This window comes from Synchiropus splendidus, chromosome 7 (genome assembly GCF_027744825.2).
Source record: "Synchiropus splendidus isolate RoL2022-P1 chromosome 7, RoL_Sspl_1.0, whole genome shotgun sequence".
NCBI classification, from domain to species: domain Eukaryota; kingdom Metazoa; phylum Chordata; class Actinopteri; order Syngnathiformes; family Callionymidae; genus Synchiropus; species Synchiropus splendidus.
The window spans coordinates 9,512,364-9,528,338 of NC_071340.1; the positions used below are offsets into that span (position 1 = coordinate 9,512,364).

At 41.5% G+C, this 15,975-nt stretch overlaps 1 protein-coding gene across 22 annotated transcripts in view; it reads left to right on the top strand.

The window, feature by feature from the left end:
- The window catches only part of LOC128762066 (potassium channel subfamily T member 1-like), a 58,448-nt gene that overhangs the window by 21,027 nt on the left and 21,446 nt on the right, over positions 1 to 15,975 (top strand). For 17 of the 22 annotated variants that reach the window (XR_008415524.1, XR_008415523.1, XM_053869868.1 and 14 more), the window contains 8 exons: positions 6,059 to 6,097; positions 11,713 to 11,792; positions 12,580 to 12,685; positions 13,747 to 13,794; positions 13,869 to 13,917; positions 14,089 to 14,148; positions 15,003 to 15,077; positions 15,196 to 15,279. Coding sequence is in view for 20 of the 22 variants with exons in the window: in XM_053869868.1 (XP_053725843.1) it covers positions 6,059 to 6,097; positions 11,713 to 11,792; positions 12,580 to 12,685; positions 13,747 to 13,794; positions 13,869 to 13,917; positions 14,089 to 14,148; positions 15,003 to 15,077; positions 15,196 to 15,279 (541 nt within the window). In the remaining 2 variants the exon portion in view is untranslated. The remainder of the gene's footprint in view (positions 1 to 6,058; positions 6,098 to 11,712; positions 11,793 to 12,579; positions 12,686 to 13,746; positions 13,795 to 13,868; positions 13,918 to 14,088; positions 14,149 to 15,002; positions 15,078 to 15,195; positions 15,280 to 15,975) is intronic. The other 5 variants (XM_053869872.1, XM_053869887.1, XM_053869889.1 and 2 more) reach the window with 1 other exon arrangement.

Below are 15,975 nucleotides of genomic sequence, written 5' to 3' on the forward strand. Positions count from 1 at the left end.
TTTGGCTGCTCTATTTTCTTTATTTGACAGCGCTGTGCTGAGAGAGCAAGTGACTTCTCTAAAATGGAGAATGCTGTGCTGCACATATTTTTAAAGCTGTCCATCGCCTAAACTGAACTGGTCAGTGTGGCACTATTAATCACTAGACGAATCCTATAGTTAGTCACTAATCCATGAATCCCTCAACATTCTTTTTGACTTGCATATATATATATATATATATATATATATATATATATGTTATATTAGTTATTGTGTAATTATTGATTCATCTGACTGCAAAGAGGTGACGGCAATATCTTAGACAAGTGCCTGTTGCCGCTACATTTCACTGCTTTCAAAATGTAAGTAGCGTTTAAGATCGTTTTTCTGCTGGGGATCACAAAACTTCATTATATCCATACATAGCTAACATCTTCTCTTCATTCATGCTGATATTCACACATTTTTCCCTTCAATTCTTAAAGGGTACTATTGTGGCCTACCACATTTTAAGTGTTAAAGAACAAGTTTGAAAAATGAACACAATGACGATGATGATGCATGACGTTACCCCTGACCCGCAGTATCTGTTCACATGTCAAACATCTTCATGCAACCTACAAAAGGTCACAGGGTTGATTAAGTCTGTCTTATGCTAACTGACGTGTTGAAATGCAGCAATAGTGTCCTACCAAAATGGCAAGTAAGTTTTGATTTCATTGACAAACCAGCATGTTTAAGTGGATTTAAATGCTTAAGCATTTAACATTTATTTATTGATAGTGATGTAGCAGTTGAAACTGGTTGCGACTCATCCTCCATGTTTGTAGTTCCATGTGGTCCATTCAACATAAATGGAGCATTTCAAGCGAGACGGCCATTTTGCAAACTTGAACTTGGGCTATATATTTATCAAGCAGGATTAGCTTAGTGAAGAAGCAAAACTGATCCCCTTGAAAGAGAAAGGCAATTCTTTCTGTGCAGAATGGTGCTTGAATGACAAGGCGCCTGGATGCTGGTGGTGGTGAAGATACTGGGATTGATTGATGAGGCTGCCTCACTGTGGAATTAGAAAAAAAAAACAGCAAATATTTGTTGGCTCTTTCAGTGCTTAGCGCAGAAGAGGTGCCATTGATCGCTGGCCGGAGCTGGTGTCACCTTTACGTGTTAATTGCACGTCTGAAGTAATGACACATTGATTCTTGGTCATTGATCGGAAAATATTGGCACCAATATTTACTGCTTTAATTTGCTGCTCTTTACAGGCGGGACATAAATATGATTTAATGGCGCACGTAACCTTAATGAGGAGGTCTCCGAGATCATGTCCCATTCCGTTTCCTTCACACTCACAGATGAATAGGGTTTTGTGTTCAAGACAGTGAGCCCTTAGCCAGGTAAATCAATCATTCAGTGAAAGATTGTATTTTAGTAATAATTTACTGCACCTGCGAGTCACTCTCGTGTCTCTCAAACACTCGATACTGCTGGTGGTAAAAGCCTTTTTAACGAGTCCTGGAGGCGCTTCAAAACCAGAAGACCAGAGCATCTTTCAAGCCCGGCATGTGGTCAAAACAGAAAGCAGCAGAGATATATTTTTTTGGCCTCATCCTGTAACAACACCACGTTGTCTCAGTGGGAAATAAATCTGCTTGGAAACTGCGCATTTGGCAGCAATGGCTGTTGTCCTGTAAGATCTAAATATACTACAAGCCGTTTTATTAGCATCAGCTCCCTGCCAGTGTCCGCAGTCATAAGTCGTGTCCTCTAACCAGATAAAAGTGTGAATGAACAGACTTCCACTTCTGTACTTGAAGGCTTTAGAAAGCTGTCAACCACTGTCCTTCTTTTACAGTCTCCCTTTTTATTGTAAAGTGTCGCTAAGTCACTCGTGCGCATCTCATCAAATTGTCAGCGCTGGAAAGATGGATTCCTTTAATAATCTTTAAACGTCTCCTGAATTGATAGCTCTGATGGACGGCTTGCTGAGAATAATGCGGTCGGACCAGGAGACGGAAACTAGATGTGATGCATCGAAAGTGACTTGGATATTTCTATTTTGTATTCCCTCCTATTCCTTCTTTTATCCCCCTTTTATTGCAATTAATTATTAGTTTATCTACATTTCACGCTGTTTGAGAAATTTTGCAAATTGTTTTAGGGATTTCTTTGTTTATATGTATTAACAGAAGATCATTATATTGTTTATATTATCTAGTCATTCCCAGCTGAAGTCAAAGCTTTTGATTCACTGGTCAACCTACCTTCTCCTTGCTTAGGTTTGTGATTGAAAACTTCATATATTTGTCATTATTCCAAACTTTACATACCTAAATTAGCTTTATAATCCTTACTATATTGAGGTATTTGCTTGCAATATTTGATATTGTTCTATCTTGGCACATCCTGCTGCGCTGTGCACAGTGCTTTTTCATCTGTACAGTACTTGAGTCTGTACTCAATAACATAGTGATGTTTGCTCAGTATCTCCTCTGGATGTCTCGCTTATATTTGCTCCTTCAATCAGTTTCTCCCTGCAACTTTTCAATAAAGAACTGCCGCACTCCAGAGATCATTGTTGTCAACAGCATAGGTTGACAATATTGTAGTCACAGTCTGAATCATTTAGGGTTCAGTCTGAAAAGTGTCCTCAACTTGTACTGTGTTTTGTGGTAGCCATTTGTTTGTCCCACTGGATACCCACCGTCCTGTTGTGCTTTAATGGGACTGACACTGTCAGTGGGCTCACCTTGTTTCACCATGTGTTTCACCTTGTTTCTCCAGAAATCACCTGTTCTTACCTAAATTTTCACTGAGCTTTTCTGTGAATTCATATCGACACCGGCATATCACTGAGCCCCTTCAAGCTTCTAATCTTCAATTGATATTCTATATAGAAACCATAAATGAATCATATTTTAGGATTAAATATATCTGGTTGAAGACCTGTATCATGCTGGTGAATAATGGTGATGGTGAAAACTACGACTGTTGTGACCTGATCAGTTTAAGATACTAACTTTAAAAAATATTTCTAGAGTGATAGCAAAGAATGAAAGTTTTTCATGCAAAATTATTCTTTAAAATGTCACATTCCATTTGCCTTTTCACGCTCGTACTGTAATATATCTATTGTAAAACATTGGTCATCCAAACAAAACCCTAATAGTGAGAAATCGGTACTGGAAATTGCTGCAGAGTAGCCTGGCCCGCCCACTTCAACCCTCAATGCATCACTGAGGCAGCTCTTGCTACAATAATTGTCTCCATACTTATAAAGTGCTGCTCATTACACACTTGTTGTCTCAGAAGCTCAGATCTCAATCGTGGGACTCGATCTGCTGCAAAGAGGTAAGCAGCATCCATTTTCTGCTGCGCTGGAAGAGGTAATCGTATTTACGTTTTGGACAGTGGAAGAATGATTCTAAGGTTTAGACAAATTTAGGTCCAGTCATGGAGTTGCTTAGCAGTTTTGCCCAGATGGGGCTGAAAGGTGTTTGGCTGGTCTCTCCACTTACGCACTGTTCTCCCGGATTGCATCTTTATTGCTCATTACATTGTGTAAATAGATAGGAAGAGGCAACAGAGTGGTTGACCTTGCTGCTGTTGTTGCTATGTACCGTATCCATGACTGTGTAATTACACTGTTCTGTCCTTGACTTGCCCATTTCGATAAAAAAACAATGTAGCAACGGTAGTTTTGTGGATCATTTGCAGATATAACAAAATCATTTTTACTATTGCTTAGATCCGTTTCTTACTCTCGGCAAAACGTTAGCTGCGTTGTTTAAAGTTGAGGAGAACATTTAAAGGTGGGAATCATCTGAACACCAGCTGAAAGTACTTCCTGTTTGTGTTGAATTCCAGAAGAAAAGAAAAAGTATGCGATGGGAATATGGCATACTTTTTTTTCACAAAGAACAATCACCTGTGGCAGTCATACTGCGCGGGCAAACATGTCAGTTGTGCGGAACTGTGCGGCAAGCGAAGGAAAACACATCCCTGTGGAGGCGTGTTAAAAGGCTGCAACTCAACAAATGTAACACGGCGTTTGGAGAACAGGCACTTGACGGAATACAGTTTTCCACGGACGGAATAGAGTTTTCCAGGCGTACGATAGACAGCTGGTTCAGCAATAGTAACGTAGCCCTCAGATAGCAACGCTTGCCTGTACGAGCGTGACAGTCAGAAGGCTCTGCTACCCTGATTTCTATATGAGCAACCATTTGGAGCCCCATCTCTACGTGCTACTAGGACTTGTGTTTCACTGAACCCTGCCAGAGCTACGCTTGACCACTTTTAACTCCCACATCTGATCATCTTTCATTCTCCTTTTGATTTACTTTTTCTCTCTTTTTTTTTTTTTTTTTTTTTTTTTTCATGATCCAAACGTGTTTTTGTCTAAATGAAGTTGATTTTTTTTCATCCCCACTGTGGCCAATGCCTTGCTTAGCTTCACAAGTGTTGGGCTGAATGATATGTTGAATCATATCTCCATAGAGATATGACTTCTCAAAGGTATTAATATTGCTGCATTATCCTGCATGTAAAGCTGAGGCAATGGCAAACTTTTCCACTTGCCTTTCACTGTACAGCTCACCACTACCGCAAAGCTTACTCCACGCTTGCTGTTGATCGCCAACATCCTACTTTCTACTTCCTTTTGTTTTCCTGAGAAAGCACTTCACTAAAGCCACAGTCGATTTGGCTCAGCTAGTTTCACGAATGTTGTTGAAGAGCAGTAATTCCTGAGTGAAGTGATCCTCTCCTTGAAAGCCTTGATAAAGGGTTTGAATGACGACATAATGATGTTGGTGCAGTGTGATTTCACAGCTAATTATTTCATTGAACCGACATAAATAATTGAGGATGTGCTGTTGACAAAATGCCAGAAGGTTTCCGGTTAATTACTTGGGTCTTTTCTCTGGTGACCTTGCTGTTTCCGGGGTTTAATGGCAGTCCCATTAGTCCATTTGGAGGCCATAAATATGGCGAGGGAGTTGACACGCCTTCAAGACCTGTTGAACAACACCTCCGTCTCTCTTTAGATAAAGACTTACAACATTAATATATGATTTAAGATGCAACCTGCCACAGCACGGAACATATTAATGCAACATGCTATTGTTGTAAAGCGGTTCATCATGAACCGCTTTACAATATGTACATCTTGTTGTACATGTAGCACATGGCGAACTTCATTAACTTGCATGTAGACACTACAGTGTATCAGTCCAGAATCATAATTGAGAATTTCTGTTGTACTAATGGCAGTTTTCGTGTTCCTTGTTCTTCACTGTAATAGTTCATGTAGTCAGAGAACTGGAGTTACATCCAGGTAACTAAGGTAACTCCCACTCGAACGGACTTTGCTATTGGTTTATCTATTTTACAGCATCGCCTTTGGCCACCAAAGATTTTTTCCTTACTCTCCACCCACCTGAGGGAATATTCCCCTATACAAGTAACATCTAACTTATGACTGGGATCGGTTCCGACCAACCCATCGTAAGTCGAATTCCATTCAAAATAGCCGACGCGAGGGTTATAGGTGCTACTGTAGCGGTAGATGGCTGTGTGAGAGTGAGATGCTGGGATACTGTGCTGCCGGAACTCTCGAACGTGTTGCCGGGCTGCTACGTGCTGCGGTGCCAGACATTAAATAAAAAAATGAAGCTGTTACTTGTGTAAGCTCTCCACTACTGCAAATTGTGTGACGGGGTTTGTTGGTCCTCTCCTTGTTTTAACATTGTCCCCTTTAACCCCATGGCCCCTCTGATGGTGCGCTCACTGACCCACCCGGTTTGCATTAATTGAAACATCATCTTGTCAGAATGACTGAACTTGGTTGTTTATGTTTGTCATGCACAGGCGCTTTTATCATCGACGTCATAACAACCCATGTCTATTGTCTGTTGTTCGAACATCTAATCCTTGATGTTCACAGTTTCAGGTTCAGTGTTCACATCTAAAAGAAAGTGAACCCTAGCCTTGTGTGTCTCCTTTATTTCCTGACTTTCTAATCCTTTCTTTTTCCTAACTTGTGGCTGTCTGTGTCCATGTGTGCTGCGTCCAGGTATCAGGAGGAGTACAGTATGGACTCGACTAATGCCCAGTAAGTCTCTGGCAGCATCATGCTTGCATGGTATGGATTGCATCACCAGTGACACCTATGCGAGCACCAAAAGCACTTGACTTGAGAGTATTTAGCATCCTCATGTTGCATTGCCTGTTTTAAGGATTTACAAGTCCATCAACTGAAATGTGAATGGACACAAATGAATGCCAAAAACACTTGTTTATTGCTGCCTTTTTGACATTTGTTGCTGCAAAAAAAGAAAGTTTGGTCTTGATGAAATTCTGTCGCCATTGCAGGCTTTGGTTTTAGTCACAACTGCAAATGGTAAAAAGGCAGTTTGTATGTTTTAATTTTGAGACTTCTGGTGTAATGTGCTCCCGTCCGGAATGGCATCAGCGTTGTCATGCACAATTTTGGATACTTCAGACTTTCCTATTGCATTGAGGTCAAACAAAGATTTTTACTCATGGATATGAATCAAATACTCTCTGGTCCTGGGTTTGGGACCGAAAATGTATTTGTTAGTATGATCCTGTGGCTGTTCCTGTGTCCTAACATTGGCCCCTCACTGATTCAGAATGGGGCTCAAACTGCGAGCATTTGAGAGGTTTATTCTGCAGATCACTTTCTGCCATCGCCTAACAGCACCTGTCATCTGAAATTGCAGGAAATGAAAGCCCATGAAATGAAACCATGTTTGTGGGGACGGTAGAACAGTACTGTCTGAGGCTTTCAGTATGTTGTAGAACAATACAGTGAAACTCCTGAGTGAACATGAAGAATTCACAGCCGGACAACGCGTCTTTGACTAGCGACTCTTGGTAGGATAAAATACCGTTATGAAATTGCCTAGTGGGATTTCTTGTAAACACATTTGTAATGTCGTTTTATAAATGTTGAGGAAGAGAAAAGTGCTGATTTGATGTTCTGTTTTTGATGTAGTGACAAGATGGCCTCATCAGGCAAATGTATTTTCTTTATCTGATCGTGTTAAAATCAGAGGCTTGTTACTTGCAACCATCCACACGTGGCAGTGGTACGATCGAAATTTCAAGCTTCTGAGGTTCAAATAAGGCGACTTACACTCTTGTACTTCAACACCTACACACCGAGTCAAACGTCATCTGCTTCATGTATGTTAAATCCACAACACTCGCCCCAGCTTCCCTTGGACAGAATTCAGAAGAGGAGCCATTTAGCCCTTTCGTGTTCTTTTCTATTGATCCTTTTGGTCCGCGGGTCAACCAACTTCCTTTTAGGTGATTACGTCCCACCCCTGCATTATAAGGACTCATTAATGGATGGCTCTGAGTGACCCTCAAGCGTTTCAGTGCATTCCATTCTGTTGCATCACTCCCTCCATCTGAAGTGTTTGATAAAATAACAACAAAAGCTGCGCTGTCTTTGGATATTTATGTCCTTCCGATATATTTTTAGAACCTCCGCAGCATTTGTATCAGGAACTCTACTAAATATGGGCTGTTGCAGAATATCTCTTCAGTGAACGGATCAGTCGCTTGGAGTAAAGATACACTGAAATACCTCACCTGATAATTCTACCATGAAAAAAGTTGGCTTTTTCTAAGCGTGCATTGATGTCTGTGCTAAAATAAAAGCACCCATGCAGTTCGTTTTTTGCATTGCAATAGGTTTTAAGTCATGTATTATTTTCAAACCAGCATTGCAATATGCAACTGATCTTTTTTTCCTGCGATTGTTGCATTGGTGCCTTTACCAGATATGGAAAATGTGACATTCATTCATTCAAGCTTAAGTTGATTTTTACGATTATGATTATTCATTTAATTCACTAACAAATACTATAGTTATAAAGTATTGTCTTAAACTGCTATATTACTTTTTTTCATGTCGTAAGCCCAGTGATGGCATTGACCCAATTGCTGTAGTGATTTGTGATGAAAGATTAAAAAAAAAGAAAAGCAGACTCACATAAGAACCACGATTCTCCAGAAATACATTTTTTTCAAATCTGCAAAATCATTTTTCTTCAAAAAATCTGCTGTCTGTAGCTATGTACAACGTCCTGATGTCAGATGCCGCGCAGCCCACGCATGGAAAATACCAAAACACAGATGTCAAATAAATCAATGAATTGAAAGAGTTCGGGTTCAACCAAATGCATTGCAAATCCAAGATCAAGCACTTTGGTGTCACAACCAATGCGCAGGATCGTATTGCGAGGCGTCTCCCGAAGATCACAGACACACAGTGCTCTGGTTTGTGTCTTTCCAAGGTGCAAATTGTTTTTGCTCCAGTTACAGCATTTGAAGGAATTAATATGTCATTTGATGTGTTGACACTCAACGTAGCGTTTTCGATGGGGAGGATTTTTTTTTTTTTGTTTAATTATTTTTAGTTTTTAATTAAGGTTGGGTTCTTGCGTTTTAGTATCCACTTTTAATCCTGTTCATCTGCTATCCAAGGTTCTCGATTGCAAAAGCCGCATGCGTACTGGACCCTTAGTAAGTCAGCCCCTATATATTGTGAATCTAGTATAGTACCACGTCTTATTTATGGATATCAGCTCATAAACATTTGTAGCAGCTCATCATTATCAAAGACATGTTGATGACACCAAATGAATCTCTCTTATAGTCGTATGTCCACCTAACTGATCACAAAAAGCATCTGCTTTGATTCCCGGCTGTCCAGACGCTGCAGTGCAAATCAGGAAGTAGTTACTGCCTTTATTGGATTTCTGCCGAGGCAGAAAGACCATCTGACCAGGAGCACCATCCCTGGTCTGTATTCTCCCTCCAGCTGAGGCGAAATGATGTTGCTTTCCTCTCTTACATGCTCTCCTAAAGACTGACGCAAGCCCTGGTCAAGGTGCTGTGTGTGGTGAAGACATGAGATTATCCTTGCGAGCTTTGATGTTTATTTACAAAGCTCCTGTTTTCAGGCGAGGGGGAGTAGATTTGCTATATCTGGAAGTTCCTCATGGTGTGTGGGTTGTGGAGCGCGGTATATCTGGACTGTATTGATGCGCTTGCTTCATTGACTGTGGGAGCGTGTGTGCGTGTCTTAATAGTAATGAAAGTGGTCCATTACACCGGCAGCTATTATCAGACAGTGTTTTACTCGAGACACTAAACACTTACATTGGTCTTAAATATAGCCGTATAATTCTTCACTGTAGGACGCAGAAAGACGGCTTTTTATTTTGTCAGAACTCATATGGTTTAGTCAGTCAAGTAGTTTCTTATCACAAAAAAAATAAACTAGAAGTTGGTTCACAAACTGGAGCCTGATGAATTGCAAGAGCTTATGACCATTATAGTGCACAAAACAGAACAGTTGTGTTACTTCCATGTCTAATCTTAGCACGGATGGAGCAGGGAAATCTTTGTCTTCCACTATTATTAGAATACACTCCCGCATCTGCCCACACAGAACGGCAGACGGGCTCAGTTGTCAAGCCAATTCCAGCCAATCATTGCATCACAATTGTTGCATGCGGAGTCGTGTTTCAGGCTCCAGCGTGTTCATGTTTCCTGTGTGAAGTGTAATTGCACATGTGCACTTGTTGGCAAGCTGGGTAAACATTAAGTCGTGGAGGAGCTCTGCTCTGTTCTGACAGCTGCTTTAATTGGAAACACGCCTGCACGACCTGCATTATTGATCGGCTCAATTGGAGGCATTTGTTCTTACGACTTTCTTTCTGCCCATGTGATGGAGCGGTCGCTACGCTTCTGTAGCACGTGAAGAGCGCTGAACACGAATGAGCACGTGTCACTCGGCGTGTGTGAAGCCTCACCGAATTCATGGAGACAGGTTTCCTGCCGTGGAAGCGGTATCCATGGTGACACAGCTTCAAGAGGGAGAGCAGTGGAAATTGCTTTGGGTTGCTTTTCTTTTGTTCCCCTTTCCACCTACACAGCCTTAGCTCCCGCTGGAGGCCACTGTAATGGTCCCCTGCCTGCTTGTCCTCTTGTACCATGTATTCATCTCTTCAAACATTGTGGAGGGTCTCTCCTTAACACAGATACTTTCTCCCCGTTCATTAGTGCCCATCTCCCCAGTACGTTGAAGCTGCCTGTGTCTCATCCACCTACGTTTGAGACGTCATCTCAAGTCAATGCTGTAGCACCGAGACGAGTCAGTCATGTCTCACTGAATCTTAAATATCAATGTACTAACATCAGTTATGCTGAGACACCCTCGTTTTACGTCATCAATTATTCATTCATGTGTTTGTGTCATGAGTGGGTCCTGGCTGTACTATATCACTTATATAACAACAGTAGACAGATTTTTCTCGCTAGTGTATGTAAAATGAGGTCACAGATTGTTCATGATATCATCAGGTATTTGTTTATTTTCTGTCTCGGCATGCTATTGTTCAGCACAAGCATTTCAGAAGATGCTGATTTTTTTTTTCATCAGACTTTTTATTGGATTTTACAAGTAATTGTCCTTTACATTCACATGAGCAAATACAAGTTAAATGCACATGTGGAGCAAAGTCGATACCATGAGATCAAATGCCCACATTCTTAACACGAGACACTGAATACTGGTTTTTAGAGGTTTCAAATATATATAGAAAATGGTATCTGTTTTGTGTTTTTTCCCTATAGCTTGTTGGGTCTGGTACGTTCTGGATATCCAGAGTTTTTTTTCCTCATGTGGTTCCTGCTACATGACAGAGTTCAGAAGGAGCAGAAGAATTTTGCATCATGATTCTTTCCTCTCATCAACATGGGATGAAATCACTGTGAAAGATGAACAAGGGATCTGTTTCTTCTTGGGGATTAGTATCTGAAATGTTTAGAAATTGAGACAAACTGGAATTTGTTGCACATTTCTGGCTCGTAAGTTGGTTCAAGGACTGAGTTAAACGTTTGATTTTTAACAGCAGGACATCACTCCAGTGTCCACTGGCTCCCTGTCCATGTTAGAATCCACTTTGAGACCCTCTGGTGGGTCTCTGCTAGTGGACCCTGAGTCTAGACTTAAATCTAGAGGTGACCGTGCCATTTCTGTCGGGGCTCCTGGAAAGGAAATAGGGAACAGTTTGCCAGAGGAGATCCAAAACACAAAACATGTACAGTACTTTTCCCATTAAAATGCTCCTAAAAACTCATTTTATCATCATCCAAACGTCTGTTTCGCTCAGACATTGGCCACATATGTGTACTTGTGCACGATTATATATTTTAGATTATTTCAGGCAGTTATATTTGTGTATAAAGAACTTTCTGAACAGTGTTCTGACTGGTGCTTTATATGTGACGCTTTATTATTTTGATGACATTGAATTGAATCATGGCTGTTGACAATCCGATGGAATCAAATTTGGAAAATCTGATCAACAGCTCTATTTGGTTCATATTCAAACTGACTCTGGGCTGGTCCTATTGTTGCTGGACCTACACACCTCATAGCTCCCCCTAGTGTCATAGTTGTGGGCCACCAATGCGGGATTTTCCTGAACCCATCCATCTGGAATACATTTCACCGAACCAACTTGCGAGCTATGACTTCTACAGTTCTACATGGGCGGAAGACAAATGGCGCTGCACAGTGAATTAGCCTAAAAGGAATTATGACACTTACATAGCAACTTTTGGAGGCAAAAACTTCATTCTGGATGTGTGTTTATACTAACATCGCGTGACGTCCCGCAGGGTGCAAGTGGAGTTCTATGTGAACGAAAACACCTTTAAGGAGAGGCTGAAGCTGTTCTTCATCAAAAACCAAAGGTCAAGTAAGTACAACCGAGACATGGGTGTAATCCTTAGTGAAAAGTTCTGAAATGAAAAGGCATGATGTTATTACTGTGTTTCTATCTGAGCTTGTGTTCGTGTACAGGCTGTTTCATTGCGGTCCTGCATAGATGGACTGCTGCTATGCTGTTTGCTGCAGTCTTTTCCCTCTTCAGATAAGGCTGCACCACCGCTTGTTCCTCAGAGCCATTTGTTTGTTTTTGGTGCAAGACTGAAGATAACACTTCAAGAAATAGTCAGCACCTCGCTGTCCCTGAATCCAAATGTCATTGTACATTAATTAACACAATTGTTGACGTAAAACAAGACAGAGGGATGCAAATGTTAGACTGGGCTGCAGGCGTTGTTTGCTCTATATGGCTGCAGCACTGCTTACGTTTGTCCAGCTCCAAATCATTTTAACATTGATGCAGTCTCGCTCCGCGGAGGTCGTGGCGCAAGAGATTCATTAGCCGTTGGTCTGAGTAGAATAGGAAAAACACAAGCCTCAGGATGGCAGGTGTATTCACAGGGAGCCGTGGTTATCGTCCCAGCAATTATTATCCTGCTCTCATTCAAATCCCTCAATAGCCCCGCTGTTATTTTCTCTTTCAGCTGGAGGTTTCGAAACTCATTTCAAAGGGAGTCACTTGTGACAGCTCGCTCCACTGTTCTAATACCACATTGCACTGTCAGCTTCTGAATCCCTGCCACTGACAACTCAATCTGTTGTTTGATCGTCTGAACTGTCAAACTTCTGCTGGAAATAAATATTGTTCAAATTCCCAGGCCTGAGGATCCGCCTGTTCAACTTCTCCCTCAAGATTCTCACCTGTGTACTCTACATCGTAAGAGTCAGCTTGGACAACCCAAAAGAGTTCAACAGCACACCATGGTGAGGCACACGTACACACACACACACACACACACACACACACACACATACACACACCGTTTACAGCAATCTGTGAAACCCCAAATGAGAGAATTAACAAGAGTGGGTGTTGTTTTTTTGTTTTCTCTGCTAATATTTTCACGGTTCTTAAAAATGACTTTCATAAGAGCTGCAGAGTTGAGAGACACTGCTGGTACTCTTCTGCAAATGCACTGCATCATGTTGAATTCAATCAGTAGCGTGAAGCCCCCACTGTGCCAAAGAGACGGGACCTGCGGACAGTCTGCATCAGGCTGAGCGTTCATCATCAAAATAACTTGTTTTTAGAGGCTGCAAAAAACTTAACTCTTGAGAACCAAGCTTTTAACTGTTTCTTTTTCTTTTATGAGTTATACCTCAGACAGTACGGCAAATCCTTTTCGCAAAAGAAAATAAGAATTACTCACTTCATTTTTTACGTGTCTTATTGAAATATTCTAAATATAAATCCTATATAAATTCCAATTTTTTTGATTGACAAAATAAGTTGCTAATTTAAAAATCCAATAGTCATGAATAAAAAGGTACAATGTCATTTTGTAGTTCTGCTCTGATTTCATGAGGCCCACACATATGCAAACAATGGGCCTCATCTGGCCCCCGAGCCACACTTTGCCCTGTCTGACCTAAGGAAGTTGACAGTTGCTTATTGATACGGTTTTCGCTAGTATTATCCTTAGTGCTACTTTGGAAAATGTGTCAAATTTGGATGCCTTTTGAAACCGGAGACTTTATTACTGGTTTCTTTCTGAAAATTTGCCGCTGTAGAACCTTTTTTTCTGACATGCCTCCCATCCTGTTTTCACTGAAATGCTAGTAACGTTGTTGTGTCAGCACCAGATGGTGCAGCTAATGTCCTCAAATGTGGCAAATGGGTCAAATTAAAAACATACGGCTGTTTGAAGACAGAAATCACATATTCTCGCATAAGGATGTGGAGTCCAGGAGGTTGATGAACCATCTGTTATTGTACTATGAACAAGACCAACCTGCTCTGAAGCTTCTATTATTCTTTCTCATAGCCGGAACAACAGTTGGATAAACACAACGGAGCGGAAAGATATCTGCTGGTTGGTTTGCTGTCCTTTTCCATCCTGTCCTGTCTTAAAAGAGCTCAGTGTAAATGAACGTTTGCTTTCATCAGGGAGTTGATCTTCTGGGTGACCAGACGGGAACCTGTGTGGGCAATACAGGTGAGGGGAATCCAATGAGAAATGGACTGAGTTCAGGCTGGGAGTGACCCCCGGGTGCACCGAACACACTATATATTGTATTATTAATCCATTAAATTATGGATAAAAGCTCCACACAGTCATTGTTTATTAACTGCTGGCTTTGGTTTCACATATTCTGCGTTGCTTCAGGTGACAGTGGCCTTAATCAGTTTCCTGGAGACGATGCTCATCACGTATCTCAGCTACAAGGTAAAGACCTTTGCTCTTCCCTTCCTTTTCTCGGGGTGGTGATGCAGTGTTTGGATACTAGATGGCAGCTCCCGTGCTCTGTTTTGGCAGGGATGTTTTGTGCATTTAAAATGAGGCGCATGTGAATGCAATCTAGCGTTCGCCCCGCGGGTGTCACTTAAAATCAATTTCGGCGTCATTTATAGACAGTTGAAGGAGTGAGGATATTAACCACCATGGACAGCTCGGCTACTTGGCTTAGGGAAGTCCAATTCAGGTTTTAGGTTGAAGGCAGTTGGACTTGGCTGACAAAATCAGGACTACATTTCACTTTTCTGCTGTCGATAAATTAGATCACTACACTATACACTGCACCCCCCTGGGAGCAGTTCTTGTAGTCAGAGCCTTTGCTTGCACTGTCGATGACCAAACATCTGTTACAACGGAAGCATCTGCCAACCACCAAGAGAAACCACAGACTTCGCAGCCGCAGACTATGACTATGTTCACTGACGCGTCATGAGAGACATTAATGTCTGGCAGATATTCGCTTCTTCTCAGGACTGAACTGATCATCAACAAAGCCTTTGTTTGATGGTGAAAGCAGTGACCGATCCCTTTCTCCATTCCTATATATATTAATATGATGCTCTTGTGGATCCAGCAGCTCTAGATGCGGAGTCTCTATGCACAATATTGCAGCTAATTGAGGTCACTGTGGTGGCTCATCTGCATATTAAACCACTGCTGCCTTTCATATTGAAATAAAACCATAAGAGACGCGCTTCATTAGGTTTCCTCCATCCCAAGCCGTACGGTTCCGTTAAATAAATGTACTGGATCTCTGAATAATTCCAATTGTATTTACTCTGCAGGGGAACATTTGGGAGCAGATATTTCAGATATCCTTCATATTGGAGATGATCAATACAGTGCCATTTATCATCACAGTGAGTCATTTGCTTTTCATATAAAGGAGGTAGTTCTGTGTCGTGTTCACCTCTTCAAAATAAAAATGAGAAGTCTGATTGTTGATGTTTACTGGATGGTCTGCTTTATCCCTGATAGATTTTCTGGGCTCCTTTGAGGAACATATTTGTCCCTGTGTTCCTCAACTGCTGGCTTGCCAAAGGTGCCCTGGAAAACATGATCGTAAGTGCCTGACCATCACACCCTGCTCGGCTTTACACTGCAAGCATCGCCTTCGTTCCATTGTGCTGTGCTTTTATGAAGCTTTCCTCTGCTTCTGTTGTTGGCCGTGGTTCCAGACAATTTAATCTTATGTGTCAGCTTGGTTTCTGAAAACTGTCACAGTGTTTTGTTCTGTATGCAGATTAAGTTCATAATTCTTACCAAGTTTAAAAGGTTCTTTTTCATCAGGTGAATCCAGTCGGAAACTCCTGCTGATTCCCATGTATATAGCAGCCAATAAATCTTCATCACAAGTAACAGAAATGAAAGGAGGCGGCCAAATGGACTGTTTACTGGGCACCTGTTTTATTTTGCGGCACCATCTGAGAGTATTTGGGTGCCAGACAGGCTAAACAGTAACGGTGTAAACAGTCTAACTTTGTTGATGAATACAGACTCCATTATGCAAATTTTAATTAGACGATCCTGTCCAAGTGGTCAGCTGCAGAGCCAATGACGAGGCGGGAGTCACAGCTCAAACATGGTCGTTGGGCAGATGGTAAATCAAAGGGCCAAGAGCTCTAGCAGGGGATAGAAAGAAAGCGCTGCTTCAGAATGTGATTAGAATAAAAGGCATCTGTGACTCACATGTTCACACATTCATTACATCTCTTTAAGAGGCAGTTTCACCTCACGTTCACTTTATACCCTCAAACT